Source organism: Myxine glutinosa, chromosome 2 (assembly GCF_964187855.1).
Source record: "Myxine glutinosa chromosome 2, kmMyxGlut1.1, whole genome shotgun sequence".
Lineage (NCBI taxonomy): Eukaryota > Metazoa > Chordata > Myxini > Myxiniformes > Myxinidae > Myxine > Myxine glutinosa.
In genome coordinates this window covers 118,310,184-118,325,580 of record NC_136262.1, presented here as the reverse complement: position 1 = coordinate 118,325,580, position 15,397 = coordinate 118,310,184, and the positions used below count along the sequence as shown (strand labels likewise).

Below are 15,397 nucleotides of genomic sequence, written 5' to 3'. Positions count from 1 at the left end.
CTCGGTCTTCCCCGTCCTCTGCTTCCTTCTCCATTCATTTCCATCACTCTTCTCAACCAGTCACTTTCATCCTTCCTCAACACATGACCAAACCAAACAATCACAAACTTTCATGACCGCCAGACAGACAGATTTAAAACGATCTCACTCCTCTGCGCTTACGCGAGCGGGATGAATTCAGAGCCGAAATTCTGTTAAAGTACAAGATCGTTTTTCCCATTCATGTTCAAAATATAACATTGAATTTAAATTAAGTTGTTCCTTGATTATAAGCTGACGTTTGTAGATGGACGGCCACACAAAAGTGAACCAATTGCTTAACCGCACTTTTTGCTTCATGTGTGCGGGGTAACTATTCCGGTTTAGTGGGTACAGCACGCCGTTTCAGGGTTGAAACGGACAGCCTCGAGCTTACGGTGGCATCTTTAACCACACCAAAGTTCCGCTCGGTGGACCTCTCGGCTCTAACCCAGGGGAGGACGTCTCCAACTCACCCAAATCACCGAGGGATCTCTCCCTCACACGTTCAAGGCACAGTCACCTCAAATCGAGCCAAGTGTGAGCATCCGGGTTTGTTTTAGCGTTTCACGGTACCCGAGTAGCTCTCTGTGTCATTTCATGCCATCGTTACCCAACTCACTATTTGGCACCACCTATTGGGAGCGTTTACATCACAGAGTGTCATTCGCCTCAAAAAGTAAGCCTGTTCTGTCGCATGGGATGGAAGTTCTCTTCGATGAGAAGCAAGTGCGGAGTGCTCATGCTCCAGAAAGAACACCGACGGAGTTAGTGACCTTCCATTCCCAGGTAGCGTGCGCTGCTCCGTTTGCTCTAAAATCGAAATAGTCATCTCAGCCCTTTACACAATATTCTGATGCTCAACCCGATAGATTAAATAAGCCTTGGGTCAGAATCGCATTCAAGGGTCAAACATTTTCACGACCCACCTCCTCCCAAAACCACACGTACCATGGAGTGCTTGCTTGAGTGAACTCGTGCCACTTTGTGCTGTACCGTTGCATAATAGGCCAACTTCGTCAACGAGCCACCTGCTCATAAAACATGAATAGTTCATAAATCATTGCACGGTTAACATAATCACCAAGTGAGCCCACAACTACTTCACTACCCCTCTTGTCCACCTGTCACCCTCCAACTACCACCACCCCAGCAGCCCTTCAACCCCTACTCTCTAACCAACGCATCTTCGCAAAAGGCCTCCTCGCCAAGACCGCCAGTCACCGGCGAGATGCAGCACCAGCCACAAGGAGTTGTAGGTGTTGTGATAGACCCCCAAAGTCATCGTGAGGATGTGCCAACACGAGCGCATACAGGGTCTAGTGTTGGCACATTCACATTCCCGACCACGTGGTCAAAGCACAATGAGAGTGAAGGCGAAAAAAGCGTTTCAACAACAAGGCTGAACCACCAAGACTTGGTACTCCACCTGGAGTGGTCTCCTTAACATCGGCTAATGCATCGAAGCTAAGAGACATCAGTTCTGGGAAACCACCAGCACTGGTTCTTAATTCACATTCTCACATTTTACTCTTCATCTTTGATGTTAATCGTCAATTTGATTAAATTCACATTTACATGGAGGGGACCAGAAACTTTCCTTTTCTCCTTGACAAGTTCGTCACAAACAAATGGAAACGAGAACACAAACTCATCCCATTATCTTTCAGCTGTATCTCTCCAATACACTTCTCACCTCCTCTTCCCTTTCTCCCAACACCCCACACATTCTCTTTCCTCCCAACACCGACTCTCACCCCCCCCTATTACCTCCCAACACCCACGCCTCCTCTTCACTCCCAACACCGACACCTACTCTCTCCCCCCTCCCACCCCCCAACACCAACACCTACACCTCTTTCCTCACAACACCCCACACCTCCTCTTTCATCACAACACCCTCACTAACCCCCTCTTTCATCACAACACCCTCACTAACCCCCTCTTTCATCACAACACCCTCACTAACCCACTCTTCCCTCCCAACACCCACACCTCCTCTTCCATCACAACGCCCCAACACCCACTCTTCTCCAACCACCCTCCCCCCCACCCTCTTCTCCCATCCTCTCCTCCACTCTCTCACCCCCCCCTACTCCACTCAGCCCCTCCACACCCACTATTCTCCACTCTCTCTCCCCCCCCCCTCTTCTCCTCTCTCCCCCCCCCCCACTTCTCCACTCCCCCCCTCTTCTCCACTCCCCCCCCCTCTTCTCCACTCTCTCCTCCACAGTCCTTTCCTCCACTCCACTCCCCCCCCTCTACCCCTCTCCTCTCCTCCCCTCTCCTCTCCTCCCCTCTCCTCCCCTCTCCTCTCCTCTCCTTCCCTTACCCTCTCTCCTCACTCAACTCTACTCCACTCCACTCCACTTCACTTCTTCTCCACTCTCACACCCCTCTACCCTCTCCTCTTCTCTCCACCCCCTCTTCTCCACTCTCCCTCATCTCTCCTGCACTCTCCCCCCCTTCTTCTCCACTTTCCCCTCCCCCTCTTCTCCACTTCCCCCTCCCCCTCTTCTCCACTTTCCCCTCCCCCTCTTCTCCACTTTCCCCTCCCCCTCTTCTCCACTTTCCCCTCCCCCTCTTCTCCACTTTCCCCTCCCCCTCTTCTCCACTTTCCCCTCCCCCTCTTCTCCACTTTCCCCTCCCCCTCTTCTCCACTTTCCCCTCCCCCTCTTCTCCACTTTCCCCTCCCCCTCTTCTCCACTTTCCCCTCCCCCTCTTCTCCACTTTCCCCTCCCCCTCTTCTCCACTTTCCCCTCCCCCTCTTCTCCACTTTCCCCTCCCCCTCTTCTCCACTTTCCCCTCCCCCTCTTCTCCACTTTCCCCTCCCCCTCTTCTCCACTTACCCTTCCCCCTCTTCTCCACTTTTCCCTTCCCCCTTTTCTCCACTTTTCCCTTCCCCCTTTTCTCCACTTTTCCCTTCCCCCTCTTCTCCACTTTTCCCTTCCCCCTCTTCTCCACTTTTCCCTTCCCCCTCTTCTCCACTTTCCCCTCCCCTCTTCTCTCCTGCACTCTCCCCCACCCCCCACCTCTCCAACATTAAAACCCCACTCTCTTCCCCAATCTCCCTCCCCCCTCTCCTCCACTCTCCCTCTCACCCCCACCCCCATCTCTCACCTCTTCCCTTCCCCCATTTCCCCTACACTCTCCCCCTTCCTTCCCCCATCTCCCCTGCACTCTCACCCCTCCCTTCCCCCATCTCCCCTGCACTCTCACCCCTCCCTTCCCCCATCTCACCTGCACTCTCACCCCTCCCTTCCCCCATCTCCCCCTCCCTTCCCCCATCTCCCCTGCACTCTCACCCCTCCCTTCCCTCATCTCCCCTGCACTCTCACCCCTCCCTTCCCTCATCTCCCCTGCACTCTCACCCCTCCCTTCCCCCATCTCCCCTGCACTCTCACCCCTCCCTTCCCCCATCTCCCCTGCACTCTCACCTCTTCCCTTCCCCCATTTCCCCTGCACTCTCACCCCTCCCTTCCCTCATCTCCCCTGCACTCTCACCCCTCCCTTCCCCCATCTCCCCTGCACTCTCACCCCTCCCTTCCCCCATCTCCCCTGCACTCTCCCCCCTCCCATCCCCCATGCACTCTCACCCCTCCCTTCCCCCATCTCCCCTGCACTCTCACCCCTCCCTTCCCTCATCTCCCCTGCACTCTCACCCCTCATCTCCCCTGCACTCTCACCCCTCCCTTCCCCCATCTCCCCTGCACTCTCACCCCTCCCTTCCCTAATCTCCCCTGCACTCTCACCCCTCCCTTCCCCCATCTCCCCTGCACTCTCACCCCTCCCTTCCCCCATCTCCCCTGCACTCTCACCCCTCCCTTTCCTCATCTCCCCTGCACTCTCACCCCTCCCTTCCCTCATCTCCCCTGCACTCTCACCCCTCCCTTCCCTCATCTCCCCTGCACTCTCACTCCTCCCTTCCCCCATCTCCCCTGCACTCTCACCCCTCCCTTCCCCCATCTCCCCTGCACTCTCACTCCTCCCTTCCCCCATCTACCCTGCACTCTCACCCCTCCCTTCCCCCATCTCCCCTGCACTCTCACCCCTCCCTTCCCTCATCTCCCCTGCACTCTCACCCCTCCCTTCCCTCATCTCCCCTGCACTCTCACCCCTCCCTTCCCCCATCTCCCCTGCACTCTCACCCCTCCCTTCCCCCATCTCCCCTGCACTCTCACCCCTCCCTTCCCCCATCTCCCCTGCACTCTCACCCCTCCCTTCCCCCATCTCCCCTGCACTCTCACTCCTCCCTTCCCCCATCTCCCCTGCACTCTCACCCCTCCCTTCCCCCATCTCCCCTGCACCCTCACCCCTTCCCCCATCTCCCCTGCCCTCTCACCCTTCCCTTCCCCCATCTCCCCTGCACTCTCACTCCTCCCTTCCTTCCTTCATCTCCCCTGCACTCTCACTCCTCCCTTCCTTCATCTCCCCTGCACTGTCACCCCTCCCTTCATCTCCCCTGCACTCTCACCCCTCCCTTCCTTCATCTCCCCTGCACTCTCACTCCTCCCTTCCTTCATCTCCCCTGTACTGTCACCCCTCCCTTCATCTCCCCTGCACTCTCACTCCTCCCTTCCTTCATCTCCCCTGCACTGTCACCCCTCCCTTCATCTCCCCTGCACTCTCACCCCTCCCTTCCCTCATCTCCCCTGCACTCTCACCCCTCCCTTCCCCCATCTTCCTCCCAAGAACTGAGCCCGCACCGATATCGATAGCAAAGCGCTTCGCGTTCGCCAGGTTTCGGAATATCTCTCCAGAAGGAAGTCGGAGGCTGTGGTCGAAGTATCCCTCGCTCCCTCCTCTCCCACTCTCCGAATCACGAGCTTCATCCGGTGAAATCGGCGCGCCGGGCGCGGCCATCTTGGAGCGTCTGACGGTTGTTTCATTCACTAAACTCAATCCGTTTCATTCATTATTATTTGGTGTTTTATTCATCGCGTTTATTGTTACATCACTTTGATATTAAATCTATTTACATTTGTCGCTGTCCGATGGATGTAATGGAATGTAAAGCGTTAAATAGATTTTTTGATTTAAATAATGATAGCGCGGCCTCATGGTCTCCTACTGCGTCGAAGTTCCCTGTGAGGGAACTCTTATTATTATTAAATCAATGTTCTGTTGATGAAGCACAGGCATGATCTGATGTACCAAATGGCCTCCTCCTGTGTCCATCGTACTAACGGAACGGTGCAACAGGTCTTGCATTCCGCTAACATAGCTGGTACATTGTGTGTTTCGATAAAAAACAAAATGTAAATAAACACGATATAACTTATGACTGAAATAAAAACCGTGAAACAACAACAAACAGCAAACACACACATACGTCATATCCGTGGCACGTGATCTACCGGCCTGATTCCAGTTCAGTATTGGGAACTTTATTCGCTTCGTAAGTCCATTTTCCTCGTAGTTGTGATGAAAGTTAATTCTCATTTTCATGGGAAGAGATCGTTTTTATCTGGAATTATTTTATATTTATAAACACGAATATTTATAAATAATCAGCTGGAATTACAATTACATGGCTACAAACTTTTGCGTGTGTCGGTGTGACTGTGCATCGGTGGTGGGACTGTGCGTCCGTGTGACTGTGCATCGGTGGTGTGACTGTGCATCGGTGGTGTGACTGTGCATCGGTGGTGTGACTGTGCATCCGTGTGACGTATCCGTGTCACACGTGTGACGTGTGACGTCCGTATAAACACGAATATTTATAAATTAATCAGCTGGAATTACATGGCTACAAACTTTTGCGTGTGTCGGTGTGACTGTGTATCGGTGGTGTGACTGCGCGTCCATGTGATGGTGTGTTGGTGGTGTGACTGTGCGTCCATGTGACGGTGTGTTGGTGGTGTGACTGTGCATCGGTGGTGTGACTGCGCGTCCGTGTCTCCAGGTGCTGAACATGGCAGACGCCCAGCAGGTGAGCTCTTTGCCACTACCACCGCCACAGTATTATCGTCAGTACACGGATGAAGCCATTCAACGGGGCACGACTCCTCGCCCACCAGCACCTGTCTTGGACCGTTACCAGATGTTTGGAAGTGATTTCCATTGCGATGATCTGATCATTCGACCCCTAGAGAGCCAGGTACACACCTCTCCACTCACCTGCTTTCACAACACCTCCTTTGATGAAAATACCTTTCCCCTCCCCTCCCCTCCCAACCCCAATTCTCCCTCTCCTCTCCCAACCCCAATTCTCCCTCCCCCCTCCCAACCCCAATTCTCCCTCCCCCCTCCCAACCCCAATTCTCCCTCCCCCCCCTCCCAACCCCAATTCTCCCTCCCCCCCCTCCCAACCCCAATTCTCCCTCCCCCCTCCCAACCCCAATTCTCCCTCCCCCCTCCCAACCCCAATTCTCCTTCCCCCAATTCTCCCTCCCCCAATGTCTCCCTCCCCCCTCCCAACCCCAATTCTCCCTCCCCCCTCCCACCCAACCCCAATTCTCCCTTCCCCCTCCCACCCAACCCCAATTCTCCCTCCCAACCCCAATTCTCCCTCCCAACCCCAATTCTCCCTCCCCTCCCACCCAACCCCAATTCTCCCTCCCCTCCCACCAAACCCCAATTCTCCCTCCCCTCCCACCAAACCCCAATTCTCCCTCCCCTCCCACCAAACCCCAATTCTCCCTCCCCTCCCACCAAACCCCAATTCTCCCTCCCCTCCCACCAAACCCCAATTCTCCCTCCCCTCCCAGCCAACCCCAATTCTCCCTCCCCTCCCACCCAACCCCCCCTCCCCTCCCACCCAACCCCCCCTCCCCTCCCTCCCCTCCCACCCAACCCCCCCTCCCCTCCCACCCAACCCCAATTCTCCCTCCCCTCCCACCCAACCCCAATTCTCCCTCCCCTCCCACCCAACCCCAATTCTCCCTCCCCTCCCACCCAACCCCAATTCTCCCACCCAAACCAACCCACTTCTCCCACCCAAACCAACCCACTTCTCCCACCCAAACCAACCCACGTCTCCCACCCAAACCAACCCACTTCTCCCACCCAAACCAACCCACTTCTCCCACCCAAACCAACCCACTTCTCCCACCCAAACCAACCCACTTCTCCCACCCAAACCAACCCACTTCTCCCACCCAAACCAACCCACTTCTCCCACCCAAACCAACCCACTTCTCCCACCCAAACCAACCCACTTCTCCCACCCAAACCAACCCACTTCTCCCACCCAAACCAACCCACTTCTCCCTCCCCTCTCAACCAACCCCAATTCTCCCACCCAAACCAACTTCTCCCTCCCCCCAGACACCACCCACCTATCCTAACCCTCACTAGGTTCAAGTGTGGGTGGTTATAAGAAGCTTGGTAGCATGGGGGTTGGGGTTAAAATAAATAGATTAAAAAGGGGTCAGGGACTCCAGCAACATGCCCTTAAATGATCGACCCTTTCAATCGCAGGAACTACTCGACAGAATCTCAATACAAATTACATTTTGATTTGAATGGTGAGCACATCCACTTTAAACATCACTAGTAGCATTCCATTGGATCTCGACGTCTCAAAGGGTCTTCGCAGGGTCCACAAGGGTCAAGAAAATTCCTTGTCTGCTCGGCCGTATCATAAAGGCAGCAGAATCTTTCGGAGGAGAGAGGGGATCGAGGGTTGCTTTATGATGAATGGTACCAGATGTATTTGATTTAACATACAAATATGTGTTTATTTACTGTAAGTAACTGTATCTTTCAGATTGACACTTCATATCCAAAGTCATCAACTCGAATAACCTGTGATTTTCCCTGCTATTGCTAAATAGAGAAAGTGGGGGAGACAGAGCAAGTGTGACAGACCGAGTGAGACCGACCGAGTGAGACCGACCGAGTGAGACCGACCGAGTGAGACCGACCGAGTGAGACCGACCGAGTGAGACCGACCGAGTGAGACCGACCGAGTGAGACCGACCGAGTGAGACCGACCGAGTGAGACCGACCGAGTGAGACCGACCGACCGAGTGAGACCGACCGAGTGAGACCGACCGAGTGAGACAGACCGATTGAGACCGACCGAGTGAGACAGACCGATTGAGACCGACCGAGTGTGACAGAGATAGCACGATAGCCTCCGTAATGAAATATGATAATTTAAATATTATAATTGTCCTTACTGACCTCTCCAGACACACTCCCACCCGCAACCTCCGCTCTGCTGGTACCAACCTCCTGACCCCCTCTCCCCCCCCCCCCCCCATGCGGACCAAATTCAGATCCTGGGGGGACAGGGCCTTCTCCATCACTGCTCCCACCCTCTGGAACTCACTACCTCACACCATCAGAGACTCCTCCTCACTCACCACATTCAAAACATCACTCAAGACCCACCTGTTCAACACTGCATTCAACATTTAACCCACAGCATTTAACCCCTATCTCTTCTCCTTCTCCTTCCTTTTGCTTTGATTATTTACCTGTTGATTTTTGTCTTTTTGCACTTGCTTTTTTGTACTCTGTCAAAGCGTCTTTGGGCTTCTTGAAAAGCGCTATATAAAATAAATGTATTATTATTATTATTATAATCTTCAGACTGCAAAAAAGTAAGACTATTTTCTGGAATTACAAGTGGGCCTGTGCACCTGAATCAATGTGAATAAATTAATTACTACATTTCAAGGTACCAAGAGTCCGACCAGCGATAGGTGATTCAGTAGAGAACACCACGTATGGTGGAACAACACAGTCCCAGACGCATGAACCATGAATGATATTTTATGGTTAATGAATAATAATTGAATTTTTTTTTAACTCAGTGAAAATTGATCCTGGGTTCTTGGACCTGAATCAAACATGGCATACTGAGCAGGACAAAATTCATTTTGGGATTCATGGAGATCAATGTTCTCTCATTCAATGATCCTTGAAATAGGTCAGATAGCTGACCTTACCTCCTCCCCCTACCCCCTTCCCCCCTCACCTCTAAACTAACCAGCTCCCCACTCCCCAACACCTTTCGACAAACTCGCTCCTCCCTCACCCCCCCAACCCTAACAGGGGGTGCCCAGCCCCTAGCCCCTTGTAGGTTACAGCAGCAATTTGATTTGTTCAAGGTGTCAGCAATAGCTCACCTACTCTTCACAAAAGACGCCGTGAGCTCTAACATCATCCACTGACTAATGCCGGCAGACGGGACCCCAAATTTAATGTCCGTGCAAGAGGGATGGGATGGCACACATTGATGCCTCGCCATTCCTGCGAAACACCAAGATGGCAGTTTATATCTGGGTTGGGATTCAAACCCAAACTGGGCAGCTCATACATCCATGTTATCGTTCCAGGGCTGACCTGCCATCTTGGTTACAGCAGGAATTTGATCACAAGGTCTATAAAAGTAACATCCCAAGCTGTACCTTCCTCTCTGCGTACATATCAAGATTGAGCACATGGAAGTGCTTCAAACATCTTTGTTCCACTCAGTCGCGGAGCTCGTTACTTGATTTGGTTTGACAAGTATGTTGATCACTCCGGTTTGTGTGTTTGTTTGTCCGCTCACTTATACTTGACTACAAGGCACAATTTTAAACCGATCTTCACTAAACATTGGAGTTCGTGGTCCGACAGAATCCTATTTATTTTTGAGGTCAAAGGTCAACATAGATCAAAGGTCAACCACGTTTTTTCAAATTTCTAAAATCCTCAATTTTCATCCAATTGACTTGAAATTTGAATAGGATTTACATATCAGGTCACTGAATTCAACCACCAACTATTTGAGGTCAAAAGGATGCTCTACTAAGTGCCATTCTACTTTGTTCTCTTTCTCACATGTTGCTCCATATGAGTGATTTTTCATTACCATGTTGGCCTCTTTCTTGGTCATCAGTTATCCAAGTCCAGACCCATTTACACAGAAAATAACTCAAACCCAACAAGGCATCACTATTCAAACATTTCTCACAAGCATGCTGTCCATCTTTGTTTTTGGATTGATGCCTTGCAGCCAATCGAGGTCTAATAAAGACAAGACTTGGTCCCCAGGCCCACAGAAATTATGGAGAAACTCACCAAGTCACATTTGCTGTTTACTGGTTAAGGATGCGAGGTTACCTTGATCATATGTAGTAGTTCCGTGAAATTTTTGGTTAACTCGTGCTTTGTATTATGGGTATTTTTGTTTTTGTATGAACATGTCACATCCCTTCCCTCAGGGAATCTCACGCCTATATCCCCCTGATGTGGATCGCCGACAAGAACTCAAGAAACTAAACGTGTCCATTTTGGTCAACTTCCTGGACCTTCTGGAGGTCCTGGCACGCAACCCAGCGAACGCAAGACGCGAGGAAAAGCTGGAGGATCTCAAACTACTCTTTGTTCACGCGCATCACCTCGTCAATGAGTTCCGCCCCCACCAAGCACGAGAGACTCTTCGAGTGTTGCTCGAGGTCCAGCGAAGGCAACGGCGAGATGCCGCTCAACGGTTCAAATGGCAGCTGGAACGTGTGCGGGAGGTGCTCGGGGCCTGTCGCGCCACCCTCTCCTCCACCTTGCCGGAGATCGAAACGCAACCAACCACAGAGCCAGAAGGGGATGCGACGGGGCGCGTCAGCCCCCTCGACGCAGAGCATAGGGTTGGTGAAGTCCGGGGAGACGAGGGTGTGCCAGTGGGAAAAAGCCGGCGAGAACCTGATCTGCACCCCGAGGCTGGACCACAAACTCTGGCGAAAGAACAGACCTTGGATACCCCGAGCCGGAAAGACGTGCTGTTGTGCGAGATAGTTGATGCAATGACGTAAGGGAGTAGAGATCGCCATTGGATAATGTATTTGCCAGGGTTTCCCATAATTAGTCTGGTTGAAGTGGGGTAGAGGGGAAGGTTTTGGGTGAACACCCCTTCCTGGAACCCTTTCACAAAATAGTTCAAGGCTAGTTGAGGGGTGTTGTTGCAATGGTAAAGTCCATTCCTGTATTAACCAAAATGGATTGATCCATGTATACACCTTTCACTGCCTGTAAAAATGCTGAAGTTAAATCAGCATTTACTAACATCAAGCACGAATCATAACAAACTTGTATAATAAAACCAATGGATAAAAAAGGTTATGTGATGCACTTCACACCACTACAGGAAGTTAACGTGCTCGTTCAAAAATAAAATAATCTCAAATCAGTGAGAGGTAGCCGAGTCTCAGGGGAAGCCTAAACTCGAGGTTCAAACTGACTCGGCAGTTGCTTTTATTGGGAAACGAGGAAAAGGTTTGGGATTAGAAAGCCATGGTGGGAGCGAGAGAAAGGTGACATGCTGTTTTGTGGAATTGTGAGGATCCTGACTAAATTGTAGTTCACAAACTTGGATCTGCTGGGCATTTGCTTCCGCAGTGACTACCTTTTGTGTCCAGTGGTTGAAATGTTATGAAGGATAAATTGTAAGAATATTTTGGGAACAAAAATTATATTTCAGTAGCAAGCAGCAGGTGCAAGGTGTGCTTTCTGTCCATCCAGGGGAAGATGAGACAGCATGATAGTCAGGCCCAAAAACCGATATACTAGCCCCAAGTTATATTATTGGGGAAAAATGCCCCTTTATATGGTATGTACCATGTGGCAAAATACGAACTTTTCTAGAGCATTACTTCGGTCCTCCCAAGAACACAAGGGTAGTCGAACATGAAGATTTTTTGAATGTCCCTTTTCTATTGTTTGGCATTTTCTTCATATGGAATGTCACTTCTTTTCTATACTTTGCCACATACCATGTAAAGGGACCTTTTCTATGCCCCTGGCAATTTTCCCAAAAATTACTACCAGGGTCAAATTTTTTCTATGTCCAACGATTTGGGGATCGCCCCTCTGAGCTAAGCAAAAATAGGACCGTGGATCCTGAAGCTCACCTGGATCAGGAGAAAGAAGAGAGCAAATACCTATTTTCAGAGAAGAGCAAATAACCTTTTGGGGGTGGGGGGGGGGGTTAAACCCCCCCCCCCATAACTCCCTTGATGAGCGCAGATTTTGATTTGATTTTGTTTTGAAAGCCATTAATAAAATATTCTGGCCAATGTATATTCCAAGTTTCAGCTAGTTTTGATGCATAGCTTTTGTGATATGTGATATGATTTTGTGATATGAGTGCCAACACATTTCGGATGGACAGACAGATACCAATGTGAATTTGAGGGTTTTCTTAGTAAAACTCAAGAATGTGGAAACTGACGTTGTTGAAATTTGGAACATATTACCTCTATGTACAAAGCATTTACTTCTAATATTTGCAGCCGATTTCGTCCAGGAGAAACCGAGAAACGTATTTTCAGTCCCCATGTTAAAGTTGCATACAGCGGAACGATCCCTTATATAAAGGGAGGAAGCGCTTTGCACCTTCCTAGATTCCCATTTGAGCAGATAGATCCCCTAAGGTTTCTCCTTATAAACCACCATGGGGGTTTTGTGGGTAGACTTCAGATGTGAGTTGTCCTACACAGGGGACATTACACTGGTCCAAACTTAAATTACATTCCACCCTCGAGTGCCTTCGAGTCAGAATCGAACTCAGTTAAATTCCTGCAGGGGTCAAGGTGGTATTAAACTAAAGAGGAATACTAATCTCTGAAGGCTTGGTTCAGTGGACAAGATAAACGATGGATTTCAACTGAAGGCCGCCCGGTACCGATTTAACCGAAGGTCACAACACCGGGACCAGACCCTTGCAAAACAAAACTGAACGATATACTTCCGAATGTCATATATATAAAATCATAATCACACAGTCTCAAATTCTGCAATAATCACCAGATTTGACAAAATTATGTAAAGACAAAAAACACAAAATTGATCACAAATAATCTACCATTCACATTTTATAGAACAAGAAATATACATCATATACCCACTAACCGTAAGACTCGCTGCCGTTTGATGAAACGGTAACTGCTCCGTGAGCACAAAGGACTCGTCAAAAGATTTTCAATAAAAACCAGGAAGGAATGAGAGACGAGGATACAAATTTGTATCCCAAGAATAAATCAGGTGTAAATCACAGTGATGGATCAATGGTCGCTATCTAATGGTCATCATTTACCAGCCTTCGGGGGGGGGGAGGGGGGGGCTGCACCCAATTATAATTGCGGTCACAGGTGATCTCGATGAACCGCCCTCAGCAAACCATGGTCAAAGTTTAAAGGGAACAGCCAAGAAAAAGGCAAGTAAGACTGGAGGATGCCAACCAATGGTTAGAAAAAACATTTCCCATCTATAATAAATAGGAGCAAATCATACATGTAGTTTTGCAAAAATACAGATTTCATAAACCCACACTATACAGGACTGCCCCATCCCTCTGCCCCACACCCCAAGACAGCCACGTCCCCACGAGTCAACCATCATGGTGAGAAGAGATGCTTCGGCCGGATGAAGTCATTGGTCTGACATCTCAGAATATCCCAAAGCCTTAAAACTCAACCCACGGGTTGGAGGATTGATCTGGTGTTGATGTTTCAGGTCTTTGGGAGGGAATAAAACAACAAGTAAAACATCAAGGATCTTCCAAAATGGCTTCATAAACTGGTAAAACCAACAGTGGCACAGCACCGCTCATTAACTAGGTTACAAGACGCTAAATGAACCATGACCAAAGCATTCAAAACTATGAACCTCGCTCGCACTTCAGTAGCCTCGGTGCACACCTGGTCCACTGTGACCCTTACCCTGCGCTGGTGAAGTCCCCCCACAAGTCCCCCTTTGTGGAGGGCGCCTGCTGAGTACTTGGCTCATCCAGGTCAAGTAGCAGCGCTGCCAGAGATAGGAAACACGAAATAATATGGAATCCAACCACCTTATCCACAGCCATGTTACCGATACAAACCACAGCTGCAACATAAATACGTTCAGAACAAATTACAACTTTTAACGATAAACCCTTATTTTACCCACAATCATTTGTGATGGCATGGCGTACAGGTAGCACACCTACGTTTGTGGCCAAAAATATTGGCACCCTTGCAATTTTTTCAAATTATGCACCATTTCTTCCAGAAAATTGTTGAAATTTAAAAAATCTTTTGGTACCCACAAATGTATTTCTTTGGTTTGCAGTGGAACAAAACAAAACATAGGGGCAGCACCCCTGGTAGAATAAACTATAATGTACTGACTAAAGGTATTTTAAACCAATTTCAATGGTTGCTAGAAGACAGGGCAGCACGTAGAATCATACAAACATAATCATAAGACTTTAAACAAACAAACAAAACAATACCTATTTTGGGGGCAACCCACCCCCCCCCCCCCAACCCCATATACCTCCACGGAGTTTCAATTTTTCTAATGCCTTGAACAAACTTTGGTAAATCATGGGTGATGAAGGTTGTGGTCAAGTTTCAACAAAATACTGTATGTAGTTTCAGAGGAGAAAGCAAATTCCTATATTGGGGAGGTCAAACCTCGATCCACTTTGACCCCCGGTACACACCCTTAGTCCCCGAATTTTTTTTAATGCTGTGAACAAAATTTAGTCACAACACAACAATCATTTGTGTCAAATTTGGTCACAATCCCATCAGCGGTTTCGGAGAAGAAGTTTCAAGTGTTTACGGACGGACGGACAGACCGACGACGCGCCATCGCATAAGCTCCACTGAACTTCGTTCCAGGAGAGCTAAAAAGCTGAAAAAATTATTAAAAGGAAGTTCAAGGCCCAATTGTTGCCCAGTTGCCAATCTCCCGGGATGTGGCCGCAAAAGAAAACTTGATGTAAGATTGCAGCGAAGGATTGTTCGAATGGTGGAGAAAGCACCTCGATCAACTCCCAAACAGATTCAAGCTGAAATTCAGACACAAGTTACGACAGTTTCAACTCACACCATCCATCGCCAACTCAATGAAAGTGTGTTCTATGGTAGGAGACCCAGGAGGACCCCACTGCTGAGAGAGACATAACAAATCCTGACTGCAATTTACCAAAACACACCTGAACAAGCCAAAAACCTTCTGGGAGAATGTCCTGCGGACAGACGAGACCAAACCAGAGCTTTTTTGGAAAGCACATCATCTCTATGTTTACAGAAAACAAAATGAAGCCTTCAAAGAAAAGAACACCTTCCCTCCAGTCAAACATGGAGGAGGTTCAGTGATGTTTTGGGGATGCTGTGCTGCCTCTGGCACTGGGTACCTTGAATGTGTGCATGGCATCATTAAATCAGGAGATTACCAAGACATTTTGGAGCATAAGGCCACATAAAAATAAAAAGTTGTTGAGCGTCCTTTTTTTCTCAAAAGTTCGGGTAGGGAGGGAGGTTTTTATTTTTATTTTTTTTTACTTTTTTTCCTACTTTCCATTGAGTTTTGTTGACATGGAAAAATATGAAATAAAGACTCCTTTCTCCTCAAAATGATTTAATTTCTTCATTCATCGGGTTCCATCCTGTGATCCGTGGCC

General features: G+C 49.3%; 3 protein-coding genes across 6 annotated transcripts in view; 1 reads left to right on the top strand and 2 right to left on the bottom strand.

Annotated features, from left to right (window-relative positions):
- PANK4 (pantothenate kinase 4 (inactive)) overlaps nt 1–4,906 on the bottom strand; it is a 46,837-nt gene extending 41,931 nt beyond the window's left edge. For 2 of the 3 annotated variants that reach the window (XM_078771551.1, XM_068103369.2), the window contains exons 1-2: nt 4,725–4,906; nt 970–1,049 (exon numbers count right to left, since the gene is read on the bottom strand). In XM_078771551.1, the coding sequence (XP_078627677.1) occupies nt 970–1,049; nt 4,725–4,881 (237 nt within the window). In that variant the 5' untranslated portion in view covers nt 4,882–4,906. The remainder of the gene's footprint in view (nt 1–969; nt 1,050–4,724) is intronic. The other variant, XR_013622348.1, reaches the window with a different exon arrangement.
- On the top strand, nt 4,791–12,173 carry MED7 (mediator complex subunit 7). Of its 2 annotated transcripts, none has more exons than XM_068103367.2 (3): nt 4,791–4,897; nt 5,924–6,118; nt 10,179–12,173. In XM_068103367.2, the coding sequence occupies exons 2-3, from the start codon at nt 5,933–5,935 to the stop codon at nt 10,761–10,763; spliced, it is 771 nt and encodes a 256-aa protein (XP_067959468.1). In that variant the 5' UTR covers nt 4,791–4,897; nt 5,924–5,932; the 3' UTR covers nt 10,764–12,173. The 2 variants fall into 2 exon arrangements, with proteins under 2 accessions (XP_067959468.1, XP_067959467.1); XM_068103366.2 differs by lacking the exon at nt 4,791–4,897 and adding an exon at nt 5,341–5,416.
- A 518-nt stretch (nt 12,174–12,691) lies between these two features.
- NECAP2 (NECAP endocytosis associated 2) overlaps nt 12,692–15,397 on the bottom strand; it is a 35,059-nt gene continuing 32,353 nt past the window's right edge. Inside the window, exons 7-8 of the mRNA XM_068103365.2 lie at nt 13,668–13,752; nt 12,692–13,463 (exon numbers count right to left, since the gene is read on the bottom strand). Coding sequence (XP_067959466.1) covers nt 13,412–13,463; nt 13,668–13,752 — 137 coding nt within the window. The 3' untranslated portion in view covers nt 12,692–13,411. The remainder of the gene's footprint in view (nt 13,464–13,667; nt 13,753–15,397) is intronic.

Bases quoted from the DNA above. Each gene is read 5' to 3' on its own strand.
- MED7 (XM_068103367.2), top strand. From the start codon at position 5,933: ATGGCAGACGCCCAGCAGGTGAGCTCTTTGCCACTACCACCGCCACAG. The intron at 6,119-10,178 runs GTACACACCTCT...CCCTTCCCTCAG, and splicing joins TTCGACCCCTAGAGAGCCAG to GGAATCTCACGCCTATATCC.